Genomic DNA, 18,830 nt, shown 5'->3' on the forward strand with positions numbered 1-18,830 from the left:
TAGAGACTAATTCTTTTTTGAGGGAGCTACTTTCAAGCCTTTTAAAATGAATTTTTTTGGGACGTCTGGCAGGCTCAGTCTGTTGGGTGTCTGACTCTTGATCTTGGCTCAGGTCACAATCTCATGATTCATGGGCTCGAGCCTGGAGTTGGGCTCTGCACTGACAGTGCGGAGCCTGCTTGGGATTCTCTCTACGTCTCTCTCTGCCTCTCTCTGCTCCTGCCCTGCTGGTGTGCTCTCTTTATCCCTGTCTCTCTCAAACAAAACAAACTTAAAAAGAAAAGAATTTTTTATCTTGTGATCATCATAGATTAACCTACAGTTGTAAGAATTTACACAGACTGAGCACACGTGCCTTCTACATGGTCTCTCCACGGTAACAGCTGGCAGAATTAGAGTAGAACGTCTCGGACAGGGTGTTGGCATCGCTCTAGTTTTATACAGAATATCACCACAGAGATCTGTCGTGTCGCCCTTCTGTGGCCACATCTGCTGCTCTGCAAACCACCCTTCTGTTCTGTGTTTACTTTTGCCGTTTCTTACTTTCGATCAGAATAATTCTCTGCAGACCCGTGCGGGTGGCCTGGGGTTTCAGTGGTTTGTTCCTTCTTAGTGCTGAGTAGGTGTTGAGGTACACTTCCATTTCCCAAACGCTTTACTTGTTGAAGGCCATCTGGGTTATGTTTGGTGTGTGTTAGACCGTTAGGAGGAAGGCGCTAGAACAACTCATGTAGGGATTTTTACGTGAAAATACATTGTTTGTCTGGGATAAATGGTCATCCGTACACTTGTGGGAGCGTCCGGTGCTTCTGTGCTCGGTGTTTGAAAGCCACCGCCGACTCGTTCCTGCAATGGCTGTGCCACTTCCCATCCCCATCAGCAGTATGGACGTAAGCCAGGTGCTGCACATCCTCGCCAGCGTTTGGGATTGTCTCCACTGTCCTCCAGTCAGCTGTCTGGTAGCGTGTCTGGGTGTGTCATCGCAGTCTCTGCTCTGCTGGCCGCCACTGCAGCTGGACATCTTCTTGGGCTCCTTCGCCGCCTCTGTATCCTTTCAAGTGACATATCTCTGTGTGCGTCTTACTCACTTTCTCTTGGGATGGTTTATCTTTATTGTTGAGTTTTGAGCGTTCTTTGTATATTACAGACACTAGCTTTTCGTTAAATACATGGTTTGCAAACACACTCTCCCCCACTGTCACTTGTCTTTTCATCCTTTTAATAGGGTCTCCCACAGCTAAGTATTTTAATTTTACAAAGTACAACTTACTATTTTTTTAATGGTTATTTATTTTGAGAGAGAGACGGTGTGAGCATGGGAGGAGCAGAGAGAGAGATGGAGACAGAGAATCCCAAGCAGGCTCCGAGCTGTCAGCACAGAGCCCAATGCGGGGCTCGAACTCAGGGAACTGTGGGATTGTAATCTGAGCCAAAACCAAGAGTCGGACACTTAACCGACTGAGTCACCCAGGCACCCTGTCTTATTAATTTTTTTTAAGGATCTTTTGGTGTTAAGTTTAAGAATTCCAACTGGTCCTATATCCTGAAGACTTTCTCCTACATTTTTTTCCTAAAAGTTTTACGGTTTTGTTTTAAGTCAGTGGTCCACTCTGAGTTAATTTCTGTATAAAGAGTGAGACGGGGTCACTTTACTTCCTGATGGATGCCCACCTGCTCCAGGGCCATTGTTTGAAAAGGGAACTTTGCTCCCTTGACTTGGTTTTGCCCCTTTGTCCAAAACGGGTTTGTGTGACTATATTTCTAGGTTCTCTGTTTTTTTCTATCGATTTTATGTCTGTCCTTCCACCAGGACCCCGCTGTCTTGATTCCTGTCATATAATAAATCTTGAAATTGGGAAGACTCACTTCTACTTTCTTGTTCTTTTTTTGGAGTTGTTGTAGCTATTTAAGTTCCTTTGACTTTCTAGATCTATTTTACGGTAACCTTACCTATAAATATGGTTGCTAAGCTTTTGATAGGAATTGCATTAACTCTGTGTATTGGTTTGGGGAGGATTGACACCTTCATTATGTTGAGTCTTCCTTTCTGTGAACATGATTTATCTGTCCGTTTATTTGGATGTTCTGTGTTTTCTTTCCTCAGTGTCGTCTAGTTTTCACCATGTAAGTGTCGTACGTACCTTGTTAGATTAACACCTACGGTTGTACAGTTTTTGAGCACTGCAGACGGTGACAGTGTGTGAGGATGATTCTACTGAGTGAAGTGGAGGGAAGGGCATTCCAGACACGGGACAAGCATATGCGTAGAATCACCGGCTAAGGGAACTGGAGTGTGCAGTGGGATGCGGATGCAGACTGGAGGTGCAGGTGGCCAGTGAAGGCAGATTAGATGCAGATGAGGAGTTGGGCTGTTTGTCCTCAGGCGGTGGGGAGCTCTGTGCCGGTGGAGTGCTGGGGCACAGCCCGCCTGCCGCCTGTCGTGTGCTTCTCTGGGAGTGGCGAGGGTGTAGCCAGAGGGACACAGGCTCGAGGCAGGGATCTGAGCCAGGTGAGGCACGATAACACATGGAGACGATGAGTTCAGTTTTCTGTGTTTCAGGTTTGCAAGTGTCTTGAGTGTCTTTGGGGGCATCCTCGTAAGGTTTGTCAGGTCTGGGAGGGTAGGGTAGCGGCCGTGTCTTTCTGCCTCCTTCTCTCCAGCGGGAAGTGCAGGTTTGAAACTCAGGTGTGCTGTAGACAAGTCTGTCAGGCATGTCTGGAACACCTGGAAGTTTGGGAGCAGACGAGAGCTTGGGACACTTGCGCGGAGAGAGGTGGTGAGTAGGTTTGGGCCTAGAGGCCGTCGCTGGTTCAAGGCACAGAGCAACATGGAGTAATTCAAGGGGGGTGGTTAGGATTAAAGAAGAGCAGGCTGAGTTTGGATCCCAGGGGAGGTGAAAGTAAAAGGGATAGGCAGGAGACTGATGACACGTGGCCGGGGCCTGATGAGCGCGGGCGTCCAGGGGCAAGGGACACGCTCCGGGAGCCCAGCGGGTGATGAGGGCGCCTTGACCACGTTGGAGGTGTGGTCTGGCGGTCCTGGCGGGGTTTCCCAAGGAGGGGCTGTCGTTGGGTGCGGTGCGTCCACAGCTGGCAGATGAGGCAAGAGAAAGGAGAGTAGCTCAAAGAAGCTGGGGTCCCGGATCTTACGGCCTCAGGGCCCAGCCTGTGCCGGCGAGAGTCTGTGCCCACACGCGTCGGGAGGGGAGAGGTGTGCAGACTTTCCTGTGTGCTCATGGGGGCGCCCCTGTAAGGGCTTTCAGGGGGAGTTTCTGGGGGTTTTGTTTGCTACTTAAAATTCAGCGAATTTTTCTTTAATTTGAGAATTAGGGCTCTTGATGGTAGTAATAAATTTGTGTTCTTGCACACGGAGAGTTTTGAGTTTGTTTTATATGCCAATTTTATATGTTTTAACCTACAATTTATATGGACATTCTGGAGAAGGAGAAGGGAAAAGGGAGAAATGGTGGAAGTGAGAACCCTAGGGGAGCATTAGGAGGAAGATGTTTCATTTGGGGAAGAAGTGGGGTCGGAGATAGAACAGGGACACCATCAGTTCCTTTTCAGTAGTAGTTTGATAGTGCAGTGAGGTGTGGGTGCTGTAACTGAGTTGATTGATCTTACGAACTATGCTGTATAGGAATTTACCTTTGTGTTTCTGGGGATCGTCTTACTTGGGCTGATGAACTTTTCAAGTTTAGTGAGTGGGGTGCATGGGTGGTGCAGGCAGTTGAGCATCCACCTCTTGGTTTTGGCCCAGGTCTTGATCCCAGGGCATGGAATTGAGCCCTGCGTTGGTTCCATGCTGGGTGTGGAGCCTGCATGAGATTCTCTCTCCCTCTGCCCCTGTCCCACACTCTTATGCTGTCTTTCTCTCTCTCAAAATAAAAAAATAAAAGTTAAAAAGGAGCAATGCAGTTCCTGATGCTGCCATTACAAATAACACACAGAAAACAGAAGAATACCTTTTATTTCTACAGACAGTTTCTATGTTACGTGGGGAGCCCGACACAGTTCAGGAGCAAGGCCAACCCCTGGGCAGCCCCTGCCTCCACACGGAAAACCGCTTGGGAAACTGAGCTCTGCAGATCTTAAGGATGTTATTAAGAAGGTATAATCTCAATCAGGAATTTGAGTTGGGGTTTTGTTATGATTGCAGGCATTTAAAAAGCATCTTGTAAGCTTTTTGAGACTTGCAAAGATTATAAATTGACATTTTGGTAATTAAACTGATACTTCTCACTATGTCTTACTAGTTATATTGATCATGTCCACAAGTATGTGACTATTGTGAGGCCTTGAACTTGCTTGGCCTCATAGAAGTCTTTCTGGAGGAAGTGCCATAGACCTGGAATCCTGGTTAGGCTGTGGGGTGTGAGATGACATACAGTCACACTGAAGCCTTTCCCAGAGTGTATCAAAACTACACATCTTAGTCTAGATAATTAACATTTTTATTCTATAATTGAGTATATATTAATTATAAAATATTCTTTGTGATTTTTTTTTAAAAGGGCCTTATTCATTATGGACGAGATAACCAGATGTTAGATATTTTACTTTTCCAAGAAGTCCTGGAGTATGTGTCCAGGACAGACAGAGTGCTGAGCTGCCCCGGGGGCTCCCTGCTGCTGGCGGGACGCAGCGGGGTAGGCCGCCGCACTGTCACGTCCTTAGTGAGCCACATGCACGGGGCCATGCTGTTTTCTCCGAAGATCTCCAGAGGGTATGAACTGAAGCAGTTCAAAAATGATATCAAACATGTGAGTTACTCAAAGTCTTTTGCTTTATTTGGTTTTACATCACAATTAGTTATTCTAGAAGCCTTCAGAGAGAACTTCACGTCTCTGAGATGCAACATAATCTTTAATTTTGATGATTATTTTCCCCGTGGCTATTAGAAAATTCTATTTTTATGTACACATAGGAAAAAGATTCTTCATAGGATTTCTAGCTTTCAGGTACCCCAGATTATGAGACATTAGGTGGGCATGGAAGATAAAAGGATAGAATTTCTGTAGGACATATGTGGATATGTTTAAAAATGATCATCTGTCTTAGTTGTAAAATAATTAAGATTTCCCTCAACTATTTGTTCGTGGACTGGATTTATTTTCTAAACTCTATGGCTAGAGTTTAATTTTTCGTTTTGGTAACAAAGAAGAAAAGGAAGGAGGGGGGAAGGAGGAAAGTGGGAGGGGAGGAAGGAGGGATGAGGGAAGGAAGGAGGAAGGAAGAAGAGGAGGAAGGAGGGAGGGAAGGAAGGGAGGGAGAAGGAAGGAGGGACGGAGGGAGGAGGGAAGGGAGGAGGAAGGAGGGAGGGAAGAAGGAAGGAAGGATGGAGAGAGGAGGAAGGGAGGAGGAAGGAGGGGAAGAAGGAAGGGGAGGAGTTTCCTTACATAAAGGACAGAAGTCTGTGCCCGTGCTGCCGTGTGATTGGTGCGAAATGAGATTTTGTGATGGTGCAGGTGCTGCATCTTGCCGGTGTGGAAGCTCAGCAGGTGGTTTTACTTCTTGAGGACTACCAGTTAGTCCATCCCACCTTTCTGGAGATGATCAACAGCCTCTTGTCTTCAGGCAAGTGCATGATTTCTATTCCGAAAAGTAAAAGTGATGTAAAAATTATTCAAATAAATTACCTTGTGTAAAAGTATGTCTCAGAGAACATTTGGCTTGGGTTTTACTAAGTTGACATGGGGTGAAACGCTCCCACAGTGGGAGAGTTGAGAACCCTCATTTTTATAAAACCAAGAGACAGAAGGATTACATAAACAGGATTATTAATGTCGGTGAATGTTCCGAAGAGCTGCCATCTCACCTGCTTCTGGTAGGACTGCTGGCTGTTACCTTTTGGGAAAGCTCCCAGCCAGTGCTTGTTTAAAAAAATGTGCTGTGCCCTTTAATACAGCACTTTTATTATCTGTGGAAATAATCGAGTTAGTGTGCAGGGAAACACATGGTCCAACTTATAAGAAAACAATCTGATGGGCCCTCACTGTCCAGCATTAGTGCAGTTACTGAATAATGGCCTTCGTACGGGTGTGTGAATGCGGGTACATTTTCAGCCTCTGAGGCCTCCTGTTTCCCAAATTGTGGTCCGCTCCTGTTGTCTGTTGAGCCACCTGACCTTTTCTGTGGCTTCCTGGAGAAGACACTTGCAGTTTCCCACGTGTCTCCCTTTTCCGAAGAATTTATGAAATTTATTAGAATCTCTTCATGAGTAATCATGGTTAGAGTTGGTATGAGGTGGCTTAGTTTTAGACTTGGACCGAGATTGTTTTGTTATTTAAGTACAAAATAAACCTTGTTAAAAGCGAGTTTCAGTTGCATGAGTTAATCCATTGTGGAGACTTGCAGACAGACCTGCGTGATGCTCGCGTTGGCGCTGGTAAGCTCTGAGATGAGTGGTCTTTTTTTTTCCAGAACTTAGCAGCTCTGGTTGACGAAAACATTTAATTTCTAGGCCAAAGTGTCTCTACACTTGGGTGTTCCACTGAGAGCAGACCGGGACTCTAGAGGACAGGTGGCCGGCCAGTCTCTGGCACAAGTTCCGCGGCTGCTGTGGTAGGAGCGAGAGGTCCTGGGCAAGCTTGGGTGTCAGGACCTTCTTACGGCATAGCCTCCTGAGATCTTGCTGCTGTGTTTCCTGCACACCACTTCCCTTGTCACTAGATGGAGGCCTTTCATTAGGGATGAGATAGACTGGTCTACCAGATACACAGCTTTTTGTTTGGGGTTTTTCATTTTGTTTTGTTTGTGAAAGCAAACATGCAGATGAGCGCTGATGTGGGAATTATTGTTTTTATCTTAAGATAAGTTGGGCGTTGTCATCAAGTTATAACTGCAAAAATCATAAGCTAAATTTTATTGACATTTTTAGCAAAAAAGTATTTGAAAAATACTTTCAGAGAAAATAGACCTTTGTCTCTTTTTTTGTGTTTTAAACTCTTTATTTTCTATAGAGGGGGTTTACGCATGTAAGTAGGGCTAACTTTTCTTGTTAATTTGAAGGAGTCAAAAGTGTCTAGGCATGGCTGAAATTTATGGCAAGACGTCGAGTAGATTTGTGTGTGCGTGTGTTTGGATACGTACCAGCTTGGGGGATGGGCAGCATTCCCACACCTCTGAGTTGACCCTGAAGAAAAGTAGGGTCTGCCTGTGGTGAGACCTGCATGAATGCCCTGCTTTGGACATGTGGCCCAAGGGTCATCTTAGAGTTTCTTGCAAACTTTAAATATACTGGCTTAACAGAGATTTATTAGACACCTGTTATGTGCCAGATCTGGTTCTAAATACTGGGTTTATAGAGGTGAATAAGATATAATTCAGCCCTCTATTAAATACTCATAGTCTTAATCCAGTTTGATTTGCCTTTCATTACTCTGTTGCCTTATAGCAGGGCTATGGGTTAGTTCTCCTGATTCATGTTCACCCATCCATCCATCTATTCATCCATCCATCCATCCATCCATTCATTCATCTAATAAACATTCATGTTCCAGGTACTTTGCTAAGTATGTTCTAAGGTAAATGTTGAACATGATCAAATATTTGTCCTCTGGGAATTCAGAAGCTGACTGAAATACTTCACGATTACATGATGTGATAAATGCTGAACTGTGATTTGTTTAGATACGTGGAAAAAAAAGATCCTTCCCCAGTGCACAGGAGTCAGGGAAGGCTCATGGGCATGGGGGTCGGTACAGGAGTGTCTCATAGGGCAACAGGAAATATGGGGGGGAATGGGCAGAGGAAGATTGTGGGTATAGATTCACTATATTTATGGAACACACAGAAGTTCAGATGCTGGAATACAAGGTCTTGAATGCGAGGGGCAGAGAAGCAGGAGAACCTGGAAAGATGGCTAGATGGCTAGATTATCCACTGTCTTGAATGGCTTGCTTAGGAATCTGAGTTTTATCAAATGAAGGCGACAGGTAGGTTTGTTAGTATAGAGGCGATAGGATCATGTACTTTTGGAAACAGCTTGAATAAGAGCAGACTAATACAAACACAGAGAAGGTATTGTAGATGTAAAATGTGTTTGGATTAGGGTATGCAGCTAAAATTCAAAAGAAATGCAATATTCCATAGGTGAAGTTCCTGGACTTTATACCCTTGAAGAATTAGAGCCTTTGCTGTTGCCTCTTAAAGATCAGGCTTCACAGGATGGTTTTTTTGGACCAGTCTTCAATTACTTCACATACAGTAAGTGACTATATTCAGTTAATCAATTCAAACTCTGGTTCATGTGAAATAAATACCATTTAATTTGCTGTATTTGCTAATTAGGTTGCAAAGGTATCTTAAATCTTGGGTCCGTTTGGTATTTTGGTACTTTTTTCTTTTTCACGGTGCTTTTAGAAAACACGTAAGTAGCCTGAAGGCTTACCAATAGTAAAAGCATGTTAGCACAATTTTAGCAGAAGAGAAGGCAGAAAGTGTTCTAATGTTCTTTGGAATATTTACTTTGCTGCTTTTCTTTCTGTATGGTAAAGTGGTGCTTAGGACCTCCTATCTTAGAAAATTCTGAAACTGTTTAGATTTTGCCAGACTCTATGCTTTTTTTTTTTTTTTAATGAAACAACTTTTTATTATCACAGAAGCAGTTTTATGTGCACTGTAGATATCTAAAATTGAATAAGTAAGTATAGGCAATGATATCATCACCCAGACATCACTACTACATTTGTTTCCTTTTTTTCCCTAAAAGACCATTTATTATTGACATAGAGAAGTTGTTAGAGAGCTACCCTCCCTTCCCTGTCTGTCCAGTTTACAAGGAAATTCTACCACATCGCTAAGAAACAGATCATCCCAGTGCTATTTGAAACAATTTCAGAACATAGAAAATGAAGGAAAAGTTTCCAAATTCCTTTTTATGACTTATTTATATTGAAACAGGGAAAATATGTCTCCTAAAAGACAATCAGAGATCAATTTGCTTGTGAATATTGAAACTAAAATCCTTGAAAGAAAAATTGTAAAGTAGAATCCAGTATCATAGTTGAAAAGTAACATACAAAACAGCAATATGGTGTATACACTTCTTCCTGAATTCCTTCTGGATCTTTCTCTTAACGTGAACATGCATGCGTGCGCACACATACATGTGCGCGCACACACACAAGTATACACTTCTTCCTGAATTCCTTCTGGATCTCTTCTCTTCACATGGGTGTGTGCACGCGCATGCACACACACACAAGTATTTTTTAACAAAAGAAAAGATCATAAGTATAATACTGTTTTATATAGCTTGTTTTTTGTAACAGCTACCATGTCATTTCAGAAATTGTTAAACTCATAAAAGTAGACCACATAAGGATTTCTCCAATTACTATTGTCATAATATGCATGATAATGATTTTCTTATTTTTTTTAAGGAATTCAGCAAAACTTGCATATTGTCTTGATAATGGATTGTACGAATTTAAACTTCATAATAAACTGTGAGAGTAACCCAGCCTTGCATAAAAAATGCCAGGTGTTGTGGATGGAGGGCTGGTCAGACAGCAGTATGAGAAAAGTAAGTTCAATCCTGAAGTATGGAAATGAAAAATAAGCATATTCTTTCTGAAGTTACTGATTTTCACAACTCCCTCTGGTGTTTGTTATAATGTTGTCTTAATTGTGCCACTGACCATAACACGTTTGAAAGCCTCTCCCTTCTCTTTATGCCCTGTACTCAACTTTAGTTGAGTACAGAAGTTCACGTTGAAGATTATGTTCTCAGTTGAGGACTGCGTAGAAAGCTACTGTACATTAATAATTGTATTCCTTTCACTAACTAGCCTATCATAAGCCAGCTTATAATAGAACATTGCAGCAATAATTTTAGCAGTTTTTTAAATACGAATTTTAAATCTCTTAATATCTCCCGTTGCCGTGCTCAGTGTCTGGAGGGGAGTGTGTTTCAAGTATGAATGCGAACCACCATCTTTGCCTGGAAACCTTACGTTGCTTGATCCATAATAGTTTTAATGTCTCTGAATAGTACATATATTCTTGACCATTCATGTCTTCATTTTTGGGTGATCGAGGTACAGACTGTTGAGTCAGACCATGAGTCAGAGGGAGGAATGTGATTTGGGACAATGGATGGGGTCTTCCGGAAGAGATAACATTTTAGTTAGATTTCAGCAAGTAAGGGACAGGAAAGTCATTCTAGTCTGAGGAGGTCCCGCGAACGAGGGGCTTCAAGAAGTAGTAATTACTGGGTCTGTTACAGGTGCCGCCGTTCTGCACGTTGGGTCACAGCAGAGAAAAAGCAGACACCGGTCCCCGCCCTGGTGGGAGTCACAGTGTCGCGGGGGGGGGGGGGTCTCGGGGGCCGCTTGCTTTGTGAAGACCCCGAGATGAGAGCGTGCCTGGTGATTGTGAGGGTCAGCCGGCAGCCGAGTGAGACGTCACGAGTGATTCAGAGGGAGTGCGGTTGGAGAGGGGGTGGGGGGTAAGAGGACCGCAGTTAGGACGGGGCTTTGGAAGCTCTGCCTCGGGTTTTCCTTTCCCTGGAACGAGCCAGGGAGCCTTTGGAGGCTTTTCAGCAGGACCATTTTAATAATGTGTGAACGCGCTTACGTTGGCTTCCGGGGTGAGAACGGACCGTAGAGGGCGAGGGTCGCGCTGGTTTCAAAGCTGCCGCAGGCGCAGGCGAGAGGAAAGGACGACGTGCCTCGGGGACGTCGGGGGAGCGGTGGTCGGATTCGGGACTGTTTTGCAGTAGAAACAGCAGGATTTGCTGACAGGTGTGCAGGGAAGCGAGCACTCGGGATACTTCCAGGTACTCGAGTCCCCGGCTCGAGTCCCCGGAGGGACCAGTCACCTGAGAAGAGACTGAGAAGAGCACGTCGGGAGGAGCACGTGAGGCTTCCAGTCTCCGACGTGCCTCCTACGAGACGCCGGACGTCCACGTTGCAGGGCGGAACGGGCGTTTGGCTGGAGGGGCCTGGAGACGAGGGGGAGGCCGGGGGTAGGCCGGACGTCGGGGATACAACCCCGGGGATTGTCACGCTAGAGGCGGTGGCTGGAGCTGCGAGAGGGGACGATGCCGCCGGGGGGACGGATGTTGACGGACCCCCGGGGGAGACGTTCAGGGCCCCTACGCGGCTCTTGGCCGTTCCCAAGTGGGCGTGCAGAGGGGGCGCCGCCGCGGCCGCGGAGGGTTCGCTCTGGGAAGTGGGAAGCGGCGCGGCGTCTGGCAGCCAGGCCCCGGGGTCCGTGTCGGGGTGCGGAGGGACGCGGCGGGGCCGTCGGTGACCGCCGTCAGGCAGCGTCAGGTCAGGTGGCGGTGGAAAAGGCCGTCTTGGTATGTGTCCCAGAGAGAAGAGGAGGAGCAGGGCTGGAGAGAGCGAGTCCAGTCACCTCTCGTGAGGGATAGAGAGACAGATCGGGAGCGGAGGGGAGGGGGGTAGAAACCATGCCCGTTTAGGTTTTGAATGTGAAGACGGGATTTCTGGCGCCGTGCACGACGAGGTCGCAGGATGTGACCCTTGGAGGTGGGGGCGATGGGCCGGGGGGAAGGTGGGGAAGGGAACAGGAGAGGAGCTCGAGGAACCGAGAGGCTGACGCGTTAACAGGAATCCAGAGAGTTACACGCCCTTTCAGTGCCTTTAGAGAGTGCCGTTTTTATCTCCCGCGGGGGGGGGGGCGGGGGATGGAGGCACGGGGAACTGCGGGCCAGTCCAGCTAGGAGAACTCGGCTCAGGTGGCGTATGGTCTGGGGACAGACTCTCTTCCGGCCAGCTCTGCCGAGGTACGTTTGACGAGCGTTGTGCCTGTTGAATGTGCGCGACGGCGCGTTTTGATACGTGTGCGCGTCGTGAGACGTTCCCGACAGACGGGCTAACGGACGTAAGGGACAGACCGTTTTTAAGCAAGCGGGCTGCCGAAGAAACACACTTGAGTGGATTTAGAGGGACGTACTTACAATGTTCTCACAGAGGCTCCGACGTTTCGGCGGAAAGCGGTGAAGACATATGAGGAAAGCGCCGTGCTCCCGGGTCGGGCACCCCGCTGCCTTCAGGTTCTTCACCCTTGAGGGATCTTTCGTGTGACATCGTGTTCGGTCTGGGAGATTCAGAAGAGGATGTTTTGACCTGCACAGCCGTGCTTTCCCGTTGCAAAAATGTCAGAGCTCTGCTTTAGTTTTTTCCTCAGGAAACTAAGACTTCTTTGCTTTTTTTTTTTTTTTTTCTTTTTGATATCTTAAATGAGTACTCTCACTAGATTCTCGTATGTTCTATAATAATGATTTGTTGATGAAACGTGATTTTCTTATTTGTGACAGTGCAGTAACACGGCAGTAGCTTTTAGGATTATCAAGCATGACATTGTTAATTCATTTGCTTTTAGTTGTTAGTCAGGAGACCTCAGAATCCTTACTATTCCTTTATGCCTTGATGCCCGAAAAAGCATTTTATTATTATTACTTTATGATCTTAATTGGTATTTGTGATTATTTTGTAATTTAATCCAAATTGTGATTTCCCTCATTTCTTACAGTCTAATCATTTTTCAGGTGAGGTGTTGCCATTAATTTGCAATCAATGGCTGTCATGTGTCACATGTCTAGGAAACCATGTCTTCTGACCATGGCTATCTTATTTCGCTGAGTGTGGTGTGAAACCTGGGAGAAAAGGGTTGTTTTTGTATGTTTTTTTTAACCTCTGACATTGGATTTATGTAAACTTTTCCATACTGCGTTGAGGTTTGAAGAAATGCTCTTCCTGTTTTAGATACCTGAAATGTTATTCAGTGAAACAGATGGTGAAGAAAAATATAGTGACAAAAAAAGGAAAGAAGAAAAGAAAAAACACTCAGGTACTCTTTTGATGAAATCGACTCTGGGTTTTATTTGTGAGATAATTGCCATTCTCTAATATTACAACTTCGTTAAAGATTCACAATGATTATAAATTTCAAAAATGTTAAGCTAACAAAGTTAGGTTTCTTTTAAGGAAAACCGAACTTTGAAGCTTTCTATATTTTTGAACTTGTGTTTATGTCGTTTTATATAGGACCTAGCACAGTATCTGTTGTTCGCAGCTAAGCAGTGAAACAGTTACATGTTTGACCCAAACCATAGGATGTTCTGCTTCCACTGGTACAGGGTCTTTGGCTGGTGGGCCAAGTTTTCACTTTCCATTCGATATGTCCTGTCCTCAGCTCGTACATGAGAAGTTCTGTGGTGTCTTTGGGCATTGACATAATGTTTTCTTAATTGTACTCTCATTGTTTTTTCCAGTTCCAAAATAATTTTGAATGTGGTCTTTTTTATATATATCATAGCACATTCGTTAATTTATTTCTCTAATCATCTAGTCACCAAATAGTTACTGAACTCAGTTCACATTAGGTACTGGGCTGGATACTAGAGATGACTTAGGAGCTTATGGTGGAGTGAAAAGTAGCAAGAATTATGTTCTGTTATAAAAATAAACTCTGCCGTAGCGAGACAAATGATGGTAGGAGTTTATGGGAAATGCCCTTGAGGGTGAGGCCTCTTACTGGCAGACGTTACAGCAGATGGGCCCTGGCACACAGGCACTTGGGGCGGTGGGGTCTGGGAAGCGTGAGTTGCGTGCAGGCATAGAACAGGCACTCGGCCGGATCTGCACGCCGCCCACTGGCTGGAGCATGGACATGTGGGTATTAGCTGGAAGAGGAGGAGGGGCTGAGAAATTTTGCTTCCAACTTGTGGGTGATGCGGGGTGATGGAGAGATTTTAGCGGAGACATAACCAGGGTCTTGTTTCGGAAACAGAAGTTTCTGGGTCCATGCCTTTCTTCAGTTACTGGAAAATACGTCGGTGTGGGGAGGACCTGTGGAGGGACCGCTGAGGTCACCTGAGAGGAAGGAGTGGACCCGGGGCGCCAGGCCATGCCCTGGGGCGGGGGGGGGGGGCGTTGGTTCCACCATGGCTGTGGTGTGCCAGGCAGGGGTTCTGGCTTCAACGTTGCTTCGAAGGGGACTTTCTGGACTGACGCACGGAACACGGAAGGAAGTGGATGGAGACGGTGACAGGAAGATGGTGTGTTGAGTGAACGGCGTGCTGCATCTAGTGGGGCCTTATTCTCCGTTTTCTGGCTGCTGAGATCCTGCTGGTCCCTGCGTCAGATGACAGTGGATACATGTTACTTGATTTGATCCTTCTTTTCCGTTGAAGCAGCTTTTATTGTGCTTTCTTCTGGATTACATGTCATGTAGTTCTAACTAATTTATGTTATGACAGCAGATTTATCTTTCTTGCAGCAATAAAAGTGTTCAGAGGAAATATATAACAGTGGAAGGGCAGAGACCACTGATCCTAAGTAATTCAAATCTGTAAGGAGAGTGGGAGCTTGATTAGTGAATAGATACGTAGGAATGTGTGTGTACCTTGAAGACAGACGATGTCTGCCACTTACAGTGGCGGAGGTGGAGATATGTGTGTGTGATAAGTACAGTTCACGTTGTTCTCGCTAATTCGTCATGGATCGTATGATTAAGTCATGTTTGTTTTTTCTTTCCAGTTGATCCCGATTTTCTAAAATCATTTTTATTAATCCATGAATCTTGTAAAGCATATGGTGCTACACCAAGCCGATACATGACCTTCTTACGTGTGTATTCTGCCATTAGTAGCAGCAAGAAAAAGGAATTATTAAAAAGACAAAGTCATTTGCAGGTACAATATTTTAATCAATCATTTCGTCTAGACACAGGGTATAAGGATTATATCACAGTCCTTGGTTGTGGCATATATTTAGTATAAATAACTACCATACTATAACAGGTATTACAGGCCTTAAAACAGTCTCATCTACCTGTGGTTTTCACTAGGTATAGGAAGGGTTTTGTAATTTTTTTGGTTCAGTAATTATTCCTTTTCTTCACTGGGTGGCATTTATGTGCTTTTGATAGTTTCTGGTGATCTTTAAAAATTTCTTTAATGTGAAAGCATTTTTAGAAATTCAGCAATGCGTCTTAAAACATGGAGAGTAAGCTTTATAATAACCTTTAAAATTAAAGTTATACCTCCTAAAATAATACTTTTTATCTCTGTCACTTAGTATATTATGAACAGTTTTCGTTCTGTAATTACAGAGCTTCAACTTAAATGTGACATTAAAATGCCAGCCTTGGAAGTTGTCTGAGAGCATTTCCTTTCCAAAGTCATAGAGTCTCTGTTAGTGTAATAAACTAGGATCCCTCCCAATTGACAAAAAGTTATCTTTGTCTGTCTCTGTAATGATACACTTTCATTCGTAGCAAGCCACTAACTATAAAGGTCGTTGTACTGATTTAGTTCTCTTTGGTGCTGTGGGTAAATTACTTAAACTCATTGACCTGCAACTTAATTGGGTCAGTTGTATGTGAGTGTATTCAATAAAATATATATGCAGAGAGCCAGCCTGATGCCGTCCTCTGTGTTGGGTGCTCAATAAATATTGTTGATTTTTCCTTTTTGCTGTTACTATCTCCCCAAATCTTCTCATTTGTTAGGTGACAAAAACCTAACTCATATTATAGGAGAGCGGGCATTTTTTTCATGTCCATTCCTTCATTATTCATGGGCAATGGGGCATTTTTTTCATGTCCATTCCTTCATTATTCATGGGCAGTGGGATGGGGTAACATAATGGCTAGCCCAGGGTCAAATGTCCTCCCCAAGGAATAGGTAAGGTATTTTGATTCAGAGCCCCCCAGAACCCTATGTGAGGCAGCCTCTTATAAAAAGGTAGCTACTGGACAGACAGAACCAAATGATGTCCAGGATAAGAAGACTAGTCCTTGAGTCCTTTTACTCAGTGAGACTGAACAATGGAGAAGGTTTACGGACTTTTTCCTTGCTCTGTTTCCTCTCTCAGAACGCAGTGGGTAAAAATCCTGGTCTTCAAGCTGCCAAATATGTGTCGATCTGTTCACGTTTACTGTGACACTATAAAATCCGTGTGTGTGTGTGTGTGTGTGTGTGTGTGTGTGTGTGTGTGTGTGTGTGTGTGTGTGTTTTAATGCCTCTGTGGAGTCTTTTACTACATCTTACTGGGTGTATGGTTGAATAAGTCATAACTGGCAGTAAGGAAAAACCCAAGTTCACTTGCAAGTGTTTGATGTGTACACACATTTTTTCTTGATGGTTTCTTACAGGTTTTATTTACTGTGTGTGTATGTAATACCTGTTTTTAATGCTACCAGTCCATATTTTATCGATCGTGTACCAGTCCATATTTTATCGATCGTCTGTCAGTCCATATTTTATCAATGATCTACCAGTCCATATTTTATTGTTCATCTACCAGTCCATACTTTATCGATCATCTATCAGTCCATATTTTATCGATCGTCTACCAGTCCATATTTTATCGATCGTCTACCAGTCCATATTTTATTGATTGTCTACCAGTCCAGTTTATCAATCGTCTGTCAGTCCATATTTTATCGATCGTCTGCCAGTCTATACTTTATTGATCATCTGCCAGTCCATATCTTACTGATGCAGGCTGGTGTGTCTAAACTGAATGAAGCTAAAGCTCTTGTGGATGAGCTGAACAGAAAAGCTGGCGAGCAAAGTGTGTTATTAAAGACGAAGCAAGACGAAGCAGACGCCGCCCTTCAGGAGATCACTGTGTCGATGCAGGTGATGTTTCTGGGGCGCAGAGATGTGGGCGGTAGGGAGACCATTTCCACTTGCTCAGTACTGGGAGAAATTACATTTCTACTTATGTGGATATAAAAAATACTTCTTGTCTGCTGAGTCACACTGATGGTATTAAACACTGAGCTTTTTGGAAAGAGTGTGGAAGTTTCCCATGTTATTTTAAAATCATAACTAGGGGCGCCTGGGTGGCTCCATCGGTTAAGCAGCCGACTTCCGCTCAGGTCATGATCTCACGGTCCGTGAGTTCGAGCCCTGCGTCGGGCTCTGTGCTGACAGCTCAGAGCCTGGAGCCCGTTTCAGATTCTGTGTCTCCCTCTCTCTGACCCTCCCCTGTTCATGCTCTGTCTCTCTCTGTCTCAAAAATAAATAAATGTTAAAAAAACAAAAATTTTAAATCATAACTATATTTTTCTCAATTCACCATATACTAATTTATCTAAACCCTATAAATATGCAAATATAAACATTTTATGTTGGCGTAGGTGTGTCTGTAAACAATTTTGTTTACCCTCTGTTGTATGTCTTTATTTTTCTTAAAATTATCTCCTCAGGCTTCAAGGGTTTTTTCCTCCTGCCTTTAATATTTTCAGGATTTAAGAAATAAGTCTTTATTCATTTCATTTATACTTTCATGATTATGTTTTGATGGTGTCACCTTTCTGCCGTTGTCTTCAATGAACCTTTGTTGATGGTTGAACCTTTCAGAGGAGATTTCTTTGAAAGTCTTCTTTGCCCAGGTTGTGGGTTGTGTCTGCACGCCCTCTCAGGGTGTTCTTGTCTTGGCCTCTTTCCTGCCGACTCTGTACTGACTGCCACCAAATTCATCGTTTTTATCCTTCAGCCCTACTCCCTCATCCTGGCCTCAGACTAAAATATGCAGTATTTTAGTAAACGTGTCTTCTTAGAAGTCTCATGAGTATTATGGCTGAATAGTATTCCATTGTATATATAAACCACGTCTTTTTTATCCATTTGTCAGGTGATGGACACTTAGGCTCTCTCCATACTTTGGTTATTGTCGATAGTGCTGCTAGAAACATTGGGGTGCACGTGTCCCTTTGAGTTGGTATTTTTGTGTTCTTTGGGTAAAAACCTACTAGCGCAATTGCTGGGACGTAGGTAGTTCTATTTTTAATTTTTTGAGGCAACTCCATACTGTTTTCCAGAGTGGCCACATTCCCACCAGCAGTGTAAGAGGGTTCCCCTTTCTCTGCATCCTTGCCAACCTCTGTAATTTTTTGTGTTATTGACATTATAGCTAATTATTCAAGACAGAACAGAAAAATTATATTGGACTTCTGTTCTCTCAATTCCTACCTTTTTTTTTTTAATGTTTATTTATTTTTGAGAGAGAGAGACACACACACAGTGCATATGGAGGAGGGGCAGAGAGAGAGAGGGAGACACAGAATCCAAAACAGGCTCCAGGCTCTGAGCTGTCAGCACAGAGCCCGACATGGGGGTCCAACTCACAAACTGCAAGATCATGACCTGAGCTGAAATCAGACACTTAACCAACTAAGCCACCCAGGTGCCCCTCAATCCTTACCTTTAATGAATCACTGAATTGTTCGTTTACCTCCTTGATTAGGTCTCATGTATGTTTGTCCATCTTCATGTTGGTGACTATTAACCTTACTGCAAGTCTAATGTCTCTTTTAATTAAATTAACTTCAATAGTCACTAGACTAATGTATAAATTTCAATAAAAGTAAATGGCACAAAAACTCACAAAATAATAAAGTTGGAGGACTTATGATTTAAAGACTTACTACTGAGCTGTGGTGGTCAAGGAAGCATGACATGGGTGTAATGACCCCTACAGGGTCACTCGAGCATTATGGAGATCAGAAGTAGATGAATGTGTACACAGTTGATCCATTTTATACAAAATACCAGTTAAATAGTGAAAAGATTGTTTTTTTTTTGTTGTTAATTTTTTTTTTCAACGTTTATTTATTTTTGGAACAGAGAGAGACAGAGCATGAACGGGGGAGGGGCAGAGAGAGAGGGAGACACAGAATCGGAAACCGGCTCCAGGCTCTGAGCCATCAGCCCAGAGCCTGATGCAGGGCTCGAACTCACGGACCGCGAGATCGTGACCTGGCTGAAGTCGGACGCTTAACCGACTGCGCCACCCAGGCGCCCCAAGATTGGTTTTTTTAAATGATATTTGGATATCCAGGTA

At 44.1% G+C, this 18,830-nt stretch overlaps 1 protein-coding gene across 14 annotated transcripts in view; it reads left to right on the forward strand.

The window, feature by feature from the left end:
- Nucleotides 1–18,830, forward strand: part of DYNC2H1 (dynein cytoplasmic 2 heavy chain 1) — a 353,260-nt gene that overhangs the window by 84,893 nt on the left and 249,537 nt on the right. For 13 of the 14 annotated variants that reach the window (XM_045038203.1, XM_045038198.1, XM_045038200.1 and 10 more), the window contains 8 exons: nucleotides 3,981–4,111; nucleotides 4,515–4,763; nucleotides 5,469–5,577; nucleotides 8,095–8,208; nucleotides 9,387–9,529; nucleotides 12,738–12,822; nucleotides 14,514–14,668; nucleotides 16,484–16,621. In XM_045038203.1, coding sequence (XP_044894138.1) covers nucleotides 3,981–4,111; nucleotides 4,515–4,763; nucleotides 5,469–5,577; nucleotides 8,095–8,208; nucleotides 9,387–9,529; nucleotides 12,738–12,822; nucleotides 14,514–14,668; nucleotides 16,484–16,621 — 1,124 coding nt within the window. The remainder of the gene's footprint in view (nucleotides 1–3,980; nucleotides 4,112–4,514; nucleotides 4,764–5,468; nucleotides 5,578–8,094; nucleotides 8,209–9,386; nucleotides 9,530–12,737; nucleotides 12,823–14,513; nucleotides 14,669–16,483; nucleotides 16,622–18,830) is intronic. The other variant, XM_045038204.1, reaches the window with a different exon arrangement.

Source organism: Felis catus, chromosome D1 (genome assembly GCF_018350175.1).
Source record: "Felis catus isolate Fca126 chromosome D1, F.catus_Fca126_mat1.0, whole genome shotgun sequence".
Classification (NCBI taxonomy): Eukaryota; Metazoa; Chordata; class Mammalia; order Carnivora; family Felidae; genus Felis; species Felis catus.